The sequence below is a fragment of the Lynx canadensis genome, chromosome E1 (assembly GCF_007474595.2).
Source record: "Lynx canadensis isolate LIC74 chromosome E1, mLynCan4.pri.v2, whole genome shotgun sequence".
Taxonomy (NCBI): domain Eukaryota; kingdom Metazoa; phylum Chordata; class Mammalia; order Carnivora; family Felidae; genus Lynx; species Lynx canadensis.
In genome coordinates, this window is record NC_044316.2 from 37,965,146 (window position 1) to 37,982,981 (window position 17,836).

The 17,836-nt window shown below is 39.4% G+C and overlaps 1 protein-coding gene and 1 non-coding gene across 14 annotated transcripts in view; one reads left to right on the plus strand and one right to left on the minus strand.

Moving 5' to 3' along the window:
* Nucleotides 1–17,836, plus strand: part of CDK12 (cyclin dependent kinase 12) — a 91,697-nt gene that overhangs the window by 6,885 nt on the left and 66,976 nt on the right. For 11 of the 13 annotated variants that reach the window (XR_003964512.1, XR_003964511.2, XR_003964508.2 and 8 more), the window contains exons 1-2: nucleotides 5,335–6,969; nucleotides 11,683–12,570. Coding sequence is in view for 8 of the 13 variants with exons in the window: in XM_030294716.2 (XP_030150576.1) it covers nucleotides 5,921–6,969; nucleotides 11,683–12,570 (1,937 nt within the window). In the remaining 5 variants the exon portion in view is untranslated. Of the gene's footprint in view, nucleotides 1–5,334; nucleotides 6,970–11,682; nucleotides 12,571–17,836 lie in introns of those variants that run through there. The other 2 variants (XM_030294713.2, XM_032591230.1) reach the window with 2 other exon arrangements.
* LOC115501958 lies at nucleotides 16,101–16,207 on the minus strand. The gene has a single exon (XR_003964998.1). It is a non-coding gene; the product is annotated as a U6 spliceosomal RNA (small nuclear RNA).

Here is a 17,836-nt window from a genome sequence, read left to right on the forward strand (position 1 = left end):
ATAAAAACAAATCTTGGGAAGTGTCTGAAAACATGTCTATTACCACAAAGGTATCTATAACCATGCTCTTTGAAAGTAGAATTCAAATTCCATTTCTTACCTACTCTTTATCCTCTTTTCCTTTGAGTTATTACATAGTGAGTTTCTTGGCGCTGGATTTGGCTCTCATTTCTTTTTTTTTTTTTATTTTGATGTACTTTTTTTTTTTTTTTACTTTTTTATTTTTGAGAGAGAGAGAGAGAGAGAGAGAGAGAGAGAGAACGAGCGGGGGAGGGGCAGAGAGAAAGGGGGACAGAGGATCTGAAGCGGGCTCTGCACTCACTGATAGCAGCAAGCCTGATGTGGGGCTCCATCTCACAAACTGGGAGATCATGACTTGAGTCGAAGTCTGACACTCAACCAACTAAGCCACCCAGATGACCCTGGCCCTCATTTCTTAATTCCCACTACCTAGCACTGTACTTGGACTCAGTAGGCAAATGTTTTATTGGGCCTACAAAACCATGCGAGACCCAATTCTCCCTTGCCAATCCCCAGCCTTGCTGGCCTTTTTTCTCATGCAGAAAATTCCCCCACTCTTTCCTCTTCCAAGATCCTTGAACAGGTCTTTTTAACTGCTGGGAGTGGCCTTCCTTTGCCTGACCCCTTCACCTCACTAAGGCCCTCTTACTTGGATGTCAATTTAATTGTCTTCCTCTAGGCTAGAGAAGCCTTTTCTAACTCCTGACTTGATCAGGTCCACTGTTACATTATTTCAAACATCTCTTTAATAGCATTTTCACCATTGAAATTAATTGTTCATTAATTGTAATTAATTAATGGTTCAATGTCTGTCTTCCCTGTTATATAGTTATTGCCAGAAAGGCTGCACTGGGTCTACTTCTTTCACTACTGTCTAGTGACATTGCTTGGCCAAATCCCTGACACACATCAGAGACTCAGTGCATATCGTTGGGATAAATTAATAGGGTTGCCAGATAAAATACAGAACAGTCAGGGAGGTGCCTGGGTGGCTCAGTTAAGCATCCGACTTTGGCTCAGGTCATGATCTTATGGTTAGCAAGTTTGAACCCCACGTGGAGCTCTGTGCTGACAGCTCAGAGCCTGGAGCCTGCTTTGGATTCTGTGTCTCCCTCACTCTCTGCCCCTCCCCCACTTGCACTCTGTCTTTCTCAAAAATAAATAAACATTAAAAAATATATATACAGAGGGGCGCCTGGGTGGCTCAGTCAGTTGAGCGCCCAACTTCGGCTCAGGTCATGATCTCGCAGTCTGTGAGTTCGAGCCCCAAGTCAGGCTCTGTGCTGACAGCTCAGAGCCTGGAGCCTGCTTTGATTCTGTGTCTCCCTCTCTCTCTGCCCCTCCCCCGCTCATGCTCTGTCTCTCTCTGTCAAAAATAAACATTAATTTTTTTAAAAAATATATGCATATACAGAGCACTCAGTTAAATTTGAATTTCAGATAATCACTGGATATTCTTTAGCACAAAAGTATGTTCCAAATATTCTGTAATGTAAATCTAGCAACTTAAAATTGATGAGGTACAGAGAGTATTTTGTCCAAGTGAGAATATTCAAAGATAATGCAAACTTAAAATGCTATTTCCAGGGAGACTGGGTGACATAGTTGGTTAAGCATCTGACTTGATATCAGCTCAGGTCATGATCTCACAGTTCCTTGGTTTAAGTCCCCTGTAGGGCTGCAAGCTGACAGTGTGGAACCTCCTTGGGATTCTCTCTCCCTCTCTCTGCTCCTCCCCTGTGTGTGGTTTGCTTGCTCTCTCTTTCTCAAAATAAATAAATAAACGTAATAAAATAAAGTGCTGCTTCCAATAAATAAAATAAAATGCTGTTTCCTGCATTCAACAAGCATCTGTGGAATCCTAATTCTTGTATATTAGGTAGGAGCTCATAATATAAATATGAAAACACAGCTCTTGGAATGCCTGGGTGGCTCAGTCGATCAAGCATCTGGTTTTGGATTTCTGCTCACATCATGATCCCAGGGTTGTGGGATCAAGCCCCACATCGGCTACACAATGAGCATGGAGCCTGCTTAAGATTCTCTCTCTCCCTCCCTCTGACTCTCTTTCCGCCTCACACACTCTCCTCCTCCTCTCTCTAAAAAGTAAAATAAAATAATAAATAAATAAATAAAAATAAAGAACACAGCCCCAACACTTCATGGATTCATCTGACTTAAGAGTTCTGAAAATATGATTGGTCACAATAACCAGTTACTCAAAAATGTCTGTTAATTTATCACTGTTCCCAAAACACCAATATTAGATATACAACTATATTTTCTCATGGAAACTTTACACAATGTCTATACCAAGTGTAGCTATGGAATTTTAAACCTTATAAACTTGAAAATAAAGTAAACTATACCAAATTTTCGTCACAGAATAGAATAGGAAGTTATAATTTCTCATTTTAAAATACAGATAAAATGACATTTGTTGAAAAATTTGTACTCCAGACGTAAAGATAGGAGAGACATGTCATTAAACAAGAAAATCATTCCAAGTGTACATAGGAGCAGTCTTTGTATATGGCAAGAAGAAGACAAGGGTGAAATTTTAAATGACTAAGCTTTGAGGGAGATTTCAGAGGACTCTTTAAACCTAAAATCTAAACTAATAAATTGATCTAGGGTGGGGAGGAGCAGTTATTGACTTTAGTTAAATATTTCCTCTTGGATACAGCCTAAAGAGAAGCTTTCTGACTTGCTCTGGGTGATTTACAGGGAAACTATAGTCTTCATCTGACTGATTACCTTGAGGTTCACAAAGTTGCCCTGACTCCCTGCCCTGGGAGGTCATGCAAATAAAGCAAACTGTGCAGTCCTGGAATTTCTGAGTTCAAAGTTTTTCTGTAGAGTGAAGCAACCCTTATTTTATAAAAGCTCTATTCTCACCAACTGTTGGACAGATTTCTGCAGTTTACACTGATTTTGTATTTAAACACTTTAACAAAATATATTTCCTAGATTAGAATCTTTTCCAGCTTTATTGAGATATTATTAACATTAGAGTAGCATTGTACCCACCAAAAAGAGACAGCGTATTGAAATAGAAAGAATACTGGTCTAAGATTGTATAAAAAGCTGTCCCTGCTCCTGGTACTTCCTACACTTAATGTAAAACATACTACAACTCCTGGGTCTCAGTTTCAACCTTTAGTAGATGCATATAGAAATACCCATCCTGGCCACCTCACCAGGTTTTTTGTTCAACTGATATCTACTGACAGACTTAAAAGAGTTCTGTGGAAAACTGAACAGTGCTCTAGAAATATATTATAAAAATTCAGTAAAATCTTCATTCATTCATTCATTCACTAGGAGTTTCTAGTCTTCAGTAGGCAATCAACAGATAATTAAGAAAGTTTCAGCTACTGTTTATGTGATGAATTTTATTTAAGATTTTATTTGACACATCACAATAATTTCTTCTACTGTCTACACTTTTCCATTTTACCATGAGTGCGGGCGCATCCTGGGTCAGAAACTTAATCTCATTTAAAAGATATAAAAAATCTGAGTGATTTTGCCTAACTCATGCCAGTGTTTGATAAAGTGGGTCACTCATTTCATCTAATTGGCCATTAAGTGTCATGCTATCTGCCGTTATGTCAGATACTGGTGGGGACTTTTACATCCAGGCTTTCTTGCAGCAATGAATAAGGAGTTATCATACCTGAGTTCCAGTACTTAATTCTATGCTTTGTTTTTCTTGATGACATTAAATTTTCTTCCATGGTTAAAGTTTATCTTTTTTATTTTTAGCAAACATTTATGGATTTAAACATTTAGGTAAAAAATTTTCTTTTTAGTACCCATGTGACCAAAAACAAAAAGAACATTTTCAGAGAGTGATTTTGAGAGTGGATTCTTTTGCCTTCATTCAGGATGTTTTCTGGCCCCTAATATACAAATCCTATTTAATCTTCCTGGACCAACTCAAATGCCCTACATTTATAAAACTTTTTCTTTTCTTTTCTTTTCTTTCTTTCTTTCATGTTTATTTATTTTTCGAGAGAGAGATTGACAGAGTGTGAGCAGGGGAAGGGCAGAGAGAGAGAGGAAGACACAGAATCTGAAGCAGGCTCCAGGCTCTGAGCTGTCAGCACAGAGTCCGACGCGGGGCTCAAACCCACGAACCGTGAGATCATGACCTGACCTGAAGTCTGACGCTTAACCGACTGAGCCACACAGGCGCCCCATAAAACTTTTTCTTAACACTCCCAGCCTCCTTTTGAATTTCTGGAGCGTTCTGTATCATTCTTATGACATTTATCACCTCATATCTTGTGGTATGAATATTTTCCCCATGTCTTGCTTGATGGCCGTATGAGAGTAGACGCTATATCACAGAGAAGGGCCTTAAAGTCTCACAGATAAATTTGATGAAGAATGAAGAAATTTGGAAAAGTCATTTAACTTCGCAGTACCTTAGTTTCCTCACATATACAACCTTATTTCAGATGATTGTTGTGAAGATGTAATGAGTTAATGTGTACAAAGTTTTGAAAAGTAGAAAATGAAGGGCAGGGTAAGATATTTTTTTTTCTCACGCATGAATATCATGTTATACTTGTTCATAATTATAATCTTCCATGTGAAGAGAACAGGCTAAATGATTCCAGAAAAGCCACAGATGATCCCAAGAGGTGATGAATTTTCAGGTTCAGATTTTAAACAGAGTGGAAAGAGGAAGTGGCACACTATACAAGAGCTGTGCTTTAGTGTTAGACTTGAATTTGAATCTCATCTTTGGCACTTGCTGGACTAGCTTTGTTACCTCGAGTAAGCTATTTAACTTCGGTGACTATTAGTTTCGTTATCTGTAGAATGGGGATGAGGGTATCGTGATTTGCGAGGTAGTAGGAGACACAGGGACAATGCGCCCAGTATACGTACATAAGCGGAGAGCATTGTTAATGCTTAGGAACTTGGGTTGAAATGTCCCCACAACCGCCCTTTGTCCTGTTGATAATATTTTCATCCTGGTAGTTTAAAGAGTTGTTATAAACTGTGCAAAACGAGTCTTGCGCCGGGGCCTGGGAGTTATTTCTTCGAGAGTTACCAATAAAGCTTTGAATTAAAAAAAAAAAAAAGAAAAAATCCCCCAACGCCGTTTCAATAAAGCTTTGCTCAAATGGAGGGCGGGGAGTTTATCGCGAGACTCTGCCGGAACGCGTTTCCTGTTCGAGACGCTCTCTCGCGTTATGTGAGCAAGAAGCGCTGAGAGGTGAAAGGGAAGCACGAAATACCGCGAGAACCCACAGGATTCTCGCGGTATTTCCTCGGTTTGCCCCCTCCCCCCCTTCCCCAAGTGCCGTTTCGGTTTAACCTAGTGTGTGACTGAGTCTGTGTGAGGGAGCGAATGAGTGTGTGAGGTATTGAGGTGAGGCGGAGGCAAGAAAAGGGTCTCCCTCAGGAGCGAGGGACAAAGGGGGCGTGAGGCACCTAGGCCGCGGGACCCCAGCGACAGGAAGCCGCCCCGAGACGGGCTACCGGGTAGGGGAAGGGCCCGCGCAGTCTTCACAGGGCCCCAGAGCCGGAGTCGGCCCCACAGCCCCCGGGCCGTCGGCTTCCTACTTCCTCGACCTCCCCGGCGTCCGGGCCTGAGGACTGGCTCGGCGAGGGGAGGACGGGAAACAGACTTGGGCAGCTACCCGTTGTCTCGCAACTCCACTGCTGAGGAACTCTCATTTCTTTCCTGGCTCCTTCACCCCCCACCTCATGTAGGAGGGTGCTGAGGAGTCGGGAGGGAGGAGGAGCCTGGGCTACAGTCCCTTCCCTCCCCACCCCCTTCTAGGGGCGCTTTGGTAGGCGTGGGGTTGGGGGGTGGGTGGGGGTTACTTTTCGGAGTGCTGGGGAACTTTTTCCCCGTTTTGAGGGTAGGGGAAAGGGAATGCCCAATCCAGAGAGACATGGGGGCAAGAAGGACGGGAGTGGAGGAGCTTCTGGAACTTTGCAGCCGTCATCGGGAGGTGGCAGCTCCAACAGCAGAGAGCGTCACCGCTTGGTGTCGAAGCACAAGCGGCATAAATCCAAGCACTCCAAAGACATGGGGTTGGTGACCCCCGAAGCAGCACCTTTAGGTACAATTATCAAACCTTTGGTGGAGTATGATGACATCAGTTCTGATTCAGATACCTTCTCTGACGATATGGCCTTCAAACTAGACAGGAGGGAGAATGATGAGCGTCGTGGAACTGATCGGAGTGACCGCCTGCACAAACATCGTCACCACCAGCACAGACGTTCCCGGGACTTACTAAAAACTAAACAGACAGAAAAAGAAAAAAACCAGGAAGTCTCCAGCAAATCGGGATCTATGAAGGACCGGATATCAGGAAGTTCAAAGCGTTCAAATGAGGAGAATGAGGACTATGGGAAGGCACAGATATCCAAAAGCAGCAGCAACAAGGAATCCAGGTCATCCAAACTACATAAGGAGAAGACCCGGAAAGAACGTGAGTTGAAGTCTGGGCACAAAGACCGGAGTAAAAGTCATCGGAAAAGGGAAACACCCAAAAGCTACAAGACGGTGGACAGCCCCAAACGGAGATCCAGGAGTCCCCATAGGAAGTGGTCTGACAGCCCCAAGCAAGATGATAGCCCCTCAGGAGCTTCTTATGGCCAAGATTATGACCTTAGTCCTCCAAGATCTCACACCTCTAGCAATTATGACTCCTACAAGAAGAGTCCTGGAAGTACCTCAAGAAGGCAGTCAATTAGTCCTCCCTACAAGGAGCCCTCGGCCTACCAGTCCAGCACCCGATCACCCAGTCCTTACAGTAGACGACAAAGGTCTGTGAGTCCCTATGGCCGGAGACGTTCTTCCAGCTATGAAAGGAGTGGCTCTTACAGTGGGAGATCACCCAGTCCCTATGGTCGAAGACGGTCCAGCAGCCCTTTCATGAGCAAACGGTCTCTGAGTCGGAGTCCACTCCCCAGGTGAGCTATTTCTCCAGCAGCCTTTTCTTAGGGTGGGTTATGAGGAACTGGCAATTAGTCATGTTAACATTTTGTTGAAACCCCTGGTCTTCCTCATTGACTTTGCTATTGGCTAGTGAATTCAAGTAGGTGAATCTGGTTTTCTCTCAACCCAGAATTCAAGAAGTGGAGAGCCCACATGCCTAAAACTTCGAAAGGTAGGTACTCCCTGTGGCGAGATACTCAGTTGGAAGCTCCTGTGAGAAAAATCATAAATTTGTGCTTATTGAGTGCACAGAGTTGATAACTGAGCTTATCCCAGAGCTGATGTAGCGATTTCTGTTGCTTTGTCTTAAATACTTTAAAATCACCTTGGTGTTAGTGCTTTAGACCTCACTGGACCTGATTGGAGATCTAAGAAATTATAAATTTTCATTTGTATTATCTTGAGGTATTTGCCCAAGTCATCTATCACTTGTGTGTGGGCTGTCCCCTGGGTCTCCGAAGCTGTAAGTTTATTTCCTAATTGACGATGTTTTGATAATTCCTGTCTTTTAACTGATGTTTTTAGTGGAAATTCAGCTGTTTAGTCCTTTTTCTTTTTGTTGGTATATAGCCTAGCAGAAATTGGTTCCAAGGATAATTTGATTATCAGCATCACCATTGACCTACCCTGTGACCACTGGCAATTTTCAAAATCTTTATCTAAACAAGTGGTATTAGTGCCTTCATCATGATATGTTAGCAAGAAAGGCATGTTGGGTTTGAAATTTAATTGTTGAAATGAATTACTATTGAAAACTGTGTTCTTATTCCTAGATGATAAGATGTGTCTCCTTTTTGTGGACTCACTTTTGTCCAAAAAAGAACATGGGCTATGAAGTTATACTTGAGTGGTATCCTAATTTTGCTTTGTGAATTTTGGCAAATAATTTAGTTTCTCCCTGCCCGTGTTTCTTTATGTGTAAAGTGGGAATAATAACTATCTTATTTCTAGAGTAATTGTGAGGATTAAATTAGCTAGTAAATGTGAACTGCATAGCTCAGTGCTTGGTACCTGGAGCAAGTCAGTAAATTCTATGAGTGAGGAAATATTGTTGAATGCTAGTGGAGAAATTATGCTAATTTTTAAAAATCCGTGCGTGTCTTTTATATGTCAATATGAGTAATTTTTACTGACTTAAAGTTACAATTATTCATAAACTAGTTTGAATTGATCAAGCTGCAGAATTCAGGCTGTCAGGGTCTGAAGTTCCTTAGTCCCCCTCCCCGTCATTTTGTCACAATTTTTCAAACACAGAAAAGTTGAAAGAATTACAGTAAGGACCCGTATATGTACTATCTAGATTCTACAATTGATATATGCTATATGTTTTATTGTAATTATCCATTTTTCCATCAATCCATTTTTTGTTTTGATTCATCTCAAAGTTGCAGACATCAATATACTTCACTATAAGCATTTTAGTGTGTTGTAGATAGCATTAGAGTTCACTTTTTTTTGAAGGGGTGAGAGTAAAATTTATGTACAGTGAAATGCATAAGTCTTAAATATACCGTTTATAAAGTTGCTTAATTCTTTAAGGAAACCTAAGAAATATTCTCAGAATACTTGTTTTCTTGAGGGTGTAGTTTCATTAAGGCTGTTTTGAGAATTTCTATTGTTGTGAGTTTTGTTAATATGGAAGTGCACTTAAGCCTAAAACACTAAAACAAGTTTCAGAAAGAGCTTGCTTTGCAATGATTCCTTTTGGATTCATATCTCAAGCTCTCTCTTCCTCTACTCAATTAATTGAAACTCGTGTAGTAATGGTAAAAAATAAATCAGGAAAGAATTAGACACACAATATGATAGCATAGGACAGAAGTATAAACTTTACATAATTTTAGAGACACATGTATATTGTTGGGTTATAGAGAACATTATATGTTTGTATGTGTGCACTGCATATTTTTCCCACACTTGATGCAATTCCAGAGAGCAAATAAAATACAAAAATTTCTTAGAGTCAGAGTAGAACATACAGTTCCCTTCTGTGATATTCTCTGTGTTTTTTTTCTTGGGAGACACAGTGAAAATTAAACAAGCAAAATCATTTTAAAAGACTGGAAGTGCTTTGCCAGAAATGCAAAGTCTTTGAATTCTCTAAATTAGTAGCGATTAATACTAGCAATTTCATTTTGGATGGGTAGAACCTAACTCAATTCAGGAGGAAAATACGTTTGTTTGTGAGAACAGTTTTTATTGTTGCCTGCATTTACCTTTATTGCTTGTCTCCTCTCCCCACCCCATCCCCTGCTCTTTTTTTAGTTTTTTTTTTTTTTTTTTTTAGTGTTTATTTATTTTTGAGAGAGAGAGAAACAGTGTGAGTGGGGGAGGGTCAGAAAGAGAGGGAGACACAGAATCTGAAGCAGGCTCCAGGCTCCGAGCTGTCAGCACAGAGCCCGACGCTGGACTCGAACTCACAAACAGTGAGATCATGACCTGAGCTGAAGTCGCTACCAAACAGACTGAGACACCCAGGCAGTGCCCCCCATCCCCACTTTTTTTCTTGTAGAGTGGATCTCAACCTCAAATATAGCATTTGTATCACTAAAAATGCTGTAAGTATATGGCCATCAGAATGTTCTCTTAACAGTAGGCTTCTGTTCAGAAGTTGAAGGGTTTGTAGCAGAGTTCCTTAGGAAGATTTAGTAATGGTGAAAAGATTAAAGAAACAATAGTTTTTAGAGCATGGTCTCTGACATTAATTACTGTTTGGGATTTTAGAAGTTTACCCTGGCATAACAGAGATGGTAGTTTTATCCCAGCTCTAATTCAGTCAGAGAAAAGCCTCTGGTTTCAGCCAGTTATTTACAAGAAAAGTATTAATTTTCTTAAGAGTAAGTGGATACTGAGAGAACCACTTTCAGTATTCTGTATCCTCATGTTTATATATATGCTGTTATTGCTGTTTTGAGTACTTTGATTCCAATAATGACTATTAGGAGCAAACTTCCAAAAAGCAGTGTAGGTATAAGAAAATCGTGGCTGATATCATGCAAGTTGTTTCCCCTACACATATATGCTATTTATTTCGAAACATTTGACTAATGTTAGTGTTATCAGCGATCAAAGATAAAGGGAGATATTGAAGATCTGGAATGGGTACAGTTTATTTTAGACTACTGGGCAAATTATATTTTGTCCAATAACATTTTTAGTGCTTTTTTTCACCTCACATTGAGGCCTGAGCACATTAGGCTTTATTAAAAGGCAAAACGAATTAATGAGGGTTGAGTTTCAATTTAGAATAATCTGCCTCATAGATTCCCAGATTCTTAATAATGAAGAAAATAAGTTGAACATGCAACAGTACTTTGCTTTTTGAGTTCCTACAAAGTTGATTGGAAATCATTTTATATACGAAAGTACCAAAAGTCACCATAGTTCTGAGAACTTCTGATTATTTGGTAAGACAATTTTTTCAACTTACTATTTTGTAAATCCTAACAACTCTTGTATCTTAGGGTTCATTTAGTATAGGTACAGCTTAATTATCAACTGGGGAGCAAAATCTTTTTCTGGGATCTATCAATTAACTAGCTCTCTAGTTGAAACAATTAGCTTTTGGTGAAGCATGCTAGTTACTTCTAACATCCTGATTGGTATAACCCACCTTTAGTATAAAGTATAACTTTTTTGGGAGGGCACCTGGATGGCTCAGTGGGTTCAGCATCTGACTTCAGCTCAGGTCATGATCTCCTGGTTCATGAGTTCCAGCCCCGCATCCGGCTTGCAGCTATCATCGCAGAGCCCTCTTGGGATCATCTCTCCCCCTGTCTCTGCCCCTCCCCTGCTTGCACTCTCTCAAAACAAAATAAAACAAAAAAGTATAATTGTTTTAAATCATGTTTTTGCTTTATCAGAGATTTAAACCCAAATTCTAAAAATAATCATTGTGATTATGGGTATTTTCCAGCATGGAGAAAAAAATATTCATTCATCTTTCTTCAGTTGGATAAGTAATAGATAATTTTAATGTTATGTGATTGAAATATGTTGTCATGCAGGTTTTAGTTCCTTGTAATCTATTTTTTAAATAAACTTTATATTTTAGACAAATTTTAGATTTACAAAAAATATTGTGAATACAGTACAAAGAATTTTTTTTTAAGTTTATTTATGTATTTTGAGAGCGTGTGTGGGAGGGGTAGAAAGAGAGGGAGAATCCCAAGCAGGCTCCACACTGTCAGTTAGTGCAGAGCCCAGTGTGGGGCTCAAACCCATAAACCATGAGATCATGACCTGAAATAAAATCAAGAGTCGGCTGCCTGATTGACTGAGCCACCCAGGGGCCCCAGTACAAAGAATTCTTATATGTCCTTGCACCCAGTTTCCCTTATTATTAACATTTTACATTAGTATTTTACATTTGTTACAGTTAATGAACCCATTAATAAACCAATATTGGTATATTATTATTTGATGGTACCTAATTTATTTTTAAGATTGATAAATTACTCAAGTGGGTTCTTTACAGTGCTCCATAGTTGTTTTTTGTTTGTTTGTTTGTTTTTTAGTGAGCAGTATTAGAGTATAAGATTAGAAAGTAAAAATAGTATGGAAGCTCTCTTTACAAAGAAGGGGGCATTTGAAAGTGAATGTCCCTACATTGCTCCATAGTTTAACGGATGTATTTCCTCCATATTGTTGTAGGCTCTCCATCTTAAATTGCCTTTTTCTTTTTCCAGTAGGAAATCCATGAAGTCTAGAAGTAGAAGTCCCGCATATTCAAGACACTCATCTTCTCATAGTAAAAAGAAGAGATCGGGGTCACGCAGTCGACATTCCAGCATCTCACCTGTCAGGCTTCCACTGAACTCCAGCTTGGGAGCTGAACTCAGTAGGAAAAAGAAGGAAAGAGCAGCAGCTGCTGCTGCAGCAAAAATGGATGGAAAGGAGTCCAAGGGTTCACCTGTGTTTTTGCCTAGAAAAGAGAACAGTTTAGTAGAGGCTAAGGATTCAGGCTTGGAGTCTAAAAAGTTACCCAGAGGTGTAAAATTGGAAAAATCTGCCCCAGATACTGAACTGGTGAATGTACCACATCTCAATACAGAAGTCAAAAATTCTTTAGATACAGGGAAAGTAAAGTTGGATGAGAACTCTGAGAAGCATCCTATTCTTAAAGATTTGAAAGCACAGGGATCAAGAGACTCTAAACCCGTAGCATTGAAAGAGGAGATTGTTACTCCAAAAGAGACAGAGGTATCAGAAAAGGAGACCCATCCGCCTCTCCCCACAGTTACTTCTCCTCCACCTCCTTTACCAACTACTACCCCTCCACCTCAAACACCCCCTTTGCCACCTTTGCCTCCACTACCAGCTATTCCACAGCAACCACCTCTGCCTCCTCCCCAACCAGCATTTAGTCAGGTTCTTGCTTCTAGTACTTCAACTCTGCCCCCTTCTACTCACCCAAGGACATCTACTCTGTCCTCTCAGGCAAATTCTCAGCCCCCTGTACAGGTTTCTGTGAAGACTCAAGTATCTGTAACAGCTGCTATTCCACACTTAAAAACTTCAACGTTGCCTCCTCTGCCCCTCCCACCCTTATTACCTGGAGACGATGACATGGATAGGTAAGTCCCATAGTTAACTGGGAAAATTTTACCTTCTCAATCTAAGTGTAATGCATTCTGTCTTCTCAAACTGTCAAAACTGCTCTATTAATGGCTGTTTAGAATGCTTTTTATGTGTAGGAAATGCCTTTGATGTTGGTTTTCAGTGGAAAAGTTCGTATTTATAACATTATTAGTTAGGAGGAGAAAATTACAATTTGAGGCCCTAGTAACCCTTTTTATTTGTAAGTTTATTTGATAAGGGTTATTTTTGGTTCAGATTTTTGAAAATCAGCGTTTTTCTCCCTATTTTTTTTTTAATGTTTATTTATTTTTGAGAGACAGAGAGACAGAGTGGGAGGAGGGGAGGGGCAGAGAGAGAGGGAGACACAGAATCCAAAGCAGGCTCCAGGCCCTGAGCTGTCAGCACAGAGCCTGACTCAGGGCTCGAACTCACGAACCGTGAGATAATGACTTGAGCTGAAATTGGCCACTTAACTGACTGAGTCACCCAGGCACCCCTCCATAAATTTTTATGTTGAAAAAATTTTTCTTTTTCTTTTAGACTAAAAAAAATATTTTTTAAGTAATCTCTAAACCCAGTGTGGGGCTTGAGCTCACAACCCTTAGATCAAGAGTTGCATGCTCCACCAACTGAGCCAGCCAGGTGACCCTATGTTGAAAATTCTAATAGTTATAGAAAAATTGAAAGAATAACACAATGAACTCTTGTATACTCTTCACCAGGATTCATCAGTTATTAACTTTCTGCCACATTTGCTTTAGATATCATGACACTTTACTTCTGAATACTTTAGTATATCTCTCCTGACACTAGAAACATTTTCCTAAAGAATCACAATACCTTTATCACCCTAAAAAAACTTCTCACTGATTTACTAATATAATACCAATAATATATTAAATATCCTTAATGATCCCCCAAAATGTCTTTTATAGCTGGAGCTTTTCCTCCTAATCCAGAAGAAAAATAAACTAGGTTTATCTTGAAAAGCACTGCTTTAAAAAAAAAAAATATATATATATATATATGTGTGTGTATATATATATATATATACATATATACACACACACACACACACACATATATACATGCGTACATACATATATACACGTGTATGTATGTGTATGTACATAGGGGCACCTGGGTGGTTCCGTCAGGTATCCGACTTTGACTCAGGTCATGATCTCATGGATCATGAGTTTGAGCCCTGTGCTGGGCTCTGTGCTGGCAGCTTGGAGTCTGGACCCTGCTTTGGATTCTGTGTCTCCCTCTCTCTCTGCCCCTCCCTTGCTCATGCTCTGTCTCTCTCTTTTTCTCTCAAAAAAATAAATAAAACATTTATTTTTTTATTTTTATTTTTTTTTTAAATAGGCATTCTTTTTTTTTTTTTTTTTTAATTTTTTTTTTTTTTTTTTCAACGTTTATTTATTTTTGGGACAGAGAGAGACAGAGCATGAACGGGGGAGGGGAGAGAGAGAGGGAGACACAGAATCGGAAACAGGCTCCAGGCTCTGAGCCATCAGCCCAGAGCCCGACGCGGGGCTCGAACTCCCGGACCGCGAGATCGTGACCTGGCTGAAGTCGGACGCTTAACCGACTGCGCCACCCAGGCGCCCCTAAATAAAACATTTAAAAAATTAAAAAAAAATTATCTTAGAAGCAAAAAACGATACATAGAATTTTTAACTAATTAGAATATAAATTCACAATGGGATGATGGGAAGAGCTCCAATTTTTTTTAGCTTGTTTTTAAGTTTATTGTATTTATTTTTTTGAGGGGGTAAAGAGCAGAGAGAGAGAGGGAGGGAATCCCAAACAGACTCCACACTGTCAGTGCAGAGCCCCATGTGGGGCTCGATCCCATGAACTGTGATAGCATGACATGAACAGAAGTGAAGAGTCAGATGCTCAACCAACTGGCCACTCGGCACCCTGGAAGAGCTCTAATTTTAATGAACTCTCTGAATATTGAGAAGTGAAATGATTATGAAACATGAATCTGATTTTATGGAAAGCATTAGGAAATACATTTATTCTTTATCTTGGCAAGACTAGCTAGGCAAGTACCACCAAACACATATGATTAGCAGTGACATATGCCATGGCAGTCTGTTACTGGTTTTTTCAAACGAGATCTTACCCTCTTGTTCTCTAGGGTATGAGTTTCATTTATTGCAACAAACTTCATTGTAAGCATAAAAGTAAGTGCTACTGATCTTGCATCCCAGACTAATTCCCAAGACTTCATTATTTTCCAAGTGACACTAATAATTTAAATGATGATATATTTCAGCCCTTTACATCTATATTTTTTCAGACTATGCTCTGTGCCTTATAAGATGGTACAAATGCAATTAAAAAATTTAAAAGAATAGTTGTATTACTATTCATAGTGGTAAATCTGATTTTAAAGAGAAATTCTACATGGTCTTTCTAATATTAATAATTATGAATTCTCTGTATCCTGAGAACAAAGGAGAAGACTGAAACCTGAAATGTTGTAAAGGAAATCTGTTTAGGTACATAATATACTTCTTGTAGATACAAACTATGTGTTTTTATGGTTTTTGTTGGAAAAGGTGATAGTTGAGCATTCTCCGATGGGACTTTAGGCCATGATCTACCTACAAGAACCGTGTTTAGATATTAGTTTACATTGTGGCTAGAACAGAATTGGTGTGGCTGAGAATCTTCATTTTGAAAGGTTTATTTGGCTAACCAAGTGATTATTGAACTCACCTGCCATGTATCAGTGTAGAGTGCAGATTACCGTAGGTGGAGTAATTTTTATAGGAGACACATAAGGATTTCTATCTTTCAGATTGGGGATGAAAGGTAAAGTAAGACCATCCAGAGCTTATTTGAGTATGTGTAGCTATCTTTAAGAATGTGTTTCTGGGGTGCTTGGGTGGCTCAGTCATTTAAGCGTCTGACTTTGGCTCAGGTCATGATCTCACGGTTGGTGGGTTCAGGCCCCTATGGGGCTCCGCGCTAACAGTGTGGAGACTGCTTGGGATTCTCTCTCTCTCTCTCTCTCTCTCTCTCTCTCTCTCTCTCTCTCCCTCCCTCCCTCCCTCCCTCCCTCCCCCCCTCCCTCCCTCCCTCCCCCTCCCTCCCACACTCTCTGCCCTTCCCTGACTTGCGCTTTCTCTCTCAAAATAAATAAAATAAATTAAAAAAGAAAAAAGAATGTGTTTGAGAGAGAACGAAATGGGCAAAACTATTTTTTGTTACTAATTCTGATTCTGAAAGTATAACTATTTTCTCTCATAGTCCAATGTAATTAACTTTTTAATAGTATGATATCTATGTAAAAACCCATATACAATAAAAACAAAACATCTATTTTTATGGATATATGTATTCATATGAATATATCCATATATACCCATATAAATTCATACCAAAAAAATCCAGAAAGAAACATACTAAGCTGATAAGAATGGTTACCTCTGTGGATGGGACTTAGGATGAAGGTCAAAGGTAAAGGAGCATTTGTACCTTATCTACAAATTTTTAATATTTTAAAAATTGGGAATGCTTCATAAATTTGCTTATCATACTTGTGCAGGAGCCATGCTCATCTTCTCTGTATTATTCCAGCTTTAGTATATGTACTGCCAAAGTGAGCACCAATGTAATTATTTTTAAATGTATGATTATTATTAGTTTTCCACATAAATGTAAATCAATTATTGAAGGTAGAAAAACAGAAGTGAAGATATCTTCCACTATTGATTTTATTTTTTCACTATGTATTATTTTTATTTTTAACTTATTTTAATTAATTATTTTATTTTATTTATTTATTTTTAATGTTTATTTATTTTTGAGACAGAGAGAGACAGAGCATGAATGGGGGAGGTCAGAGAGAGAGAGGGAGACAGAATCCGAAACAGGTTCCAGGCTCTGAGCTGTCAGCACAGAGCCTGACACAGGGCTCGAGCTCACGGACCGTGAGATCATGACCTGAGCCCAACTGACTGAGCCACCCAGGCGCCTCTAATTTATTTTTTTAATTTACATTCAAGTTAGCATATAGTGCAACAATGATTTCAGGACTAGATTCCTTAATGCCCCTTAACCCATTTAGCTCTTCCCCCCTCCCACAGCCCCTCCAGTAACCCTCTGTTTGTTCTCCATATTTAAGAGTCTCTTATGTTTTGTCCCCTTCCCTGTTTTTATATTATTTTTGCTTCCCTTCCCTTGTGTTCCTCTGTTTTGTGTTTTAAAATCTTCATATGAGTGAAGTCATAGGATATTTGTCTTTCTCTGACTAATTTCACTTAGCATAATACCCTCTAGTTCCATCCACGTAGTTGCACATGGCAAGATTTCATTCTTTATGATTGACAAGTAATACTCCGTTGTGTGTGTGTGTGTATATACATATATATATATGTGTGTATATGTATATATATATATATATATGTATATATATGTATATATGTATACACACACACACACACACACACACACTACATCTTTATCCATTCATCCATCGATGGACATTTGGGCTCTTTCCATACTTTGGCTCTTGTTGATAGTACTGCTATAAACATTGGGGTGCATGTGTCCTTTCGAAACAGCATACCTGTATCCCTTGGATAAATAGTAGTGCAATTGCTGGGTTGTAGGGTAGTTCTATTTTTAATTTTTTGAGGGACCTCCATACTGTTTTCCAGAGTGGCTACACCAGTTTGCATTCCCATGTATTAATTTTAAATTTTTTTTTTTAACGTTTATTTATTTTTGAGACAGAGACAGAGCATGAACGGGGGAGGGGCAGAGAGAGAGGGAGACACAGAATCGGAAACAGGCTCCAGGCTCTGAGCCATCAGCCCAGAGCCTGACGCGGGGCTCGAACTCACGGACCGCGAGATGGTGACCTGGCTGAAGTCGGATGCTTAACCGACTGCGCCACCCAGGCGCCCCAGCCATGTATTAATTTTAGAGTCAAGGTGGTTTTTGTCTTTAAATTGGTTTTTTGTTTTTGGTACTTCTTTATCTAGCATAACAGCTGCCTTAACCTTCATATGAAAAATAATTTTTATGTAAGAAAACTTTTCAGGAAGAAATCTGAAAGTTGCATACAGAATTTATGAATTCATTTATTTTCTTCTTGATCTTCTCACGTGAGATTGCAGCAGCTTAATTGTTGAGAATGTGATTTATACATCTTTCCATTACCTACAGTGCTTTAAACATAGGATACAAATTGTATTCAGTAAATACTGCTTATTATTCATTCAAAATAAGTAC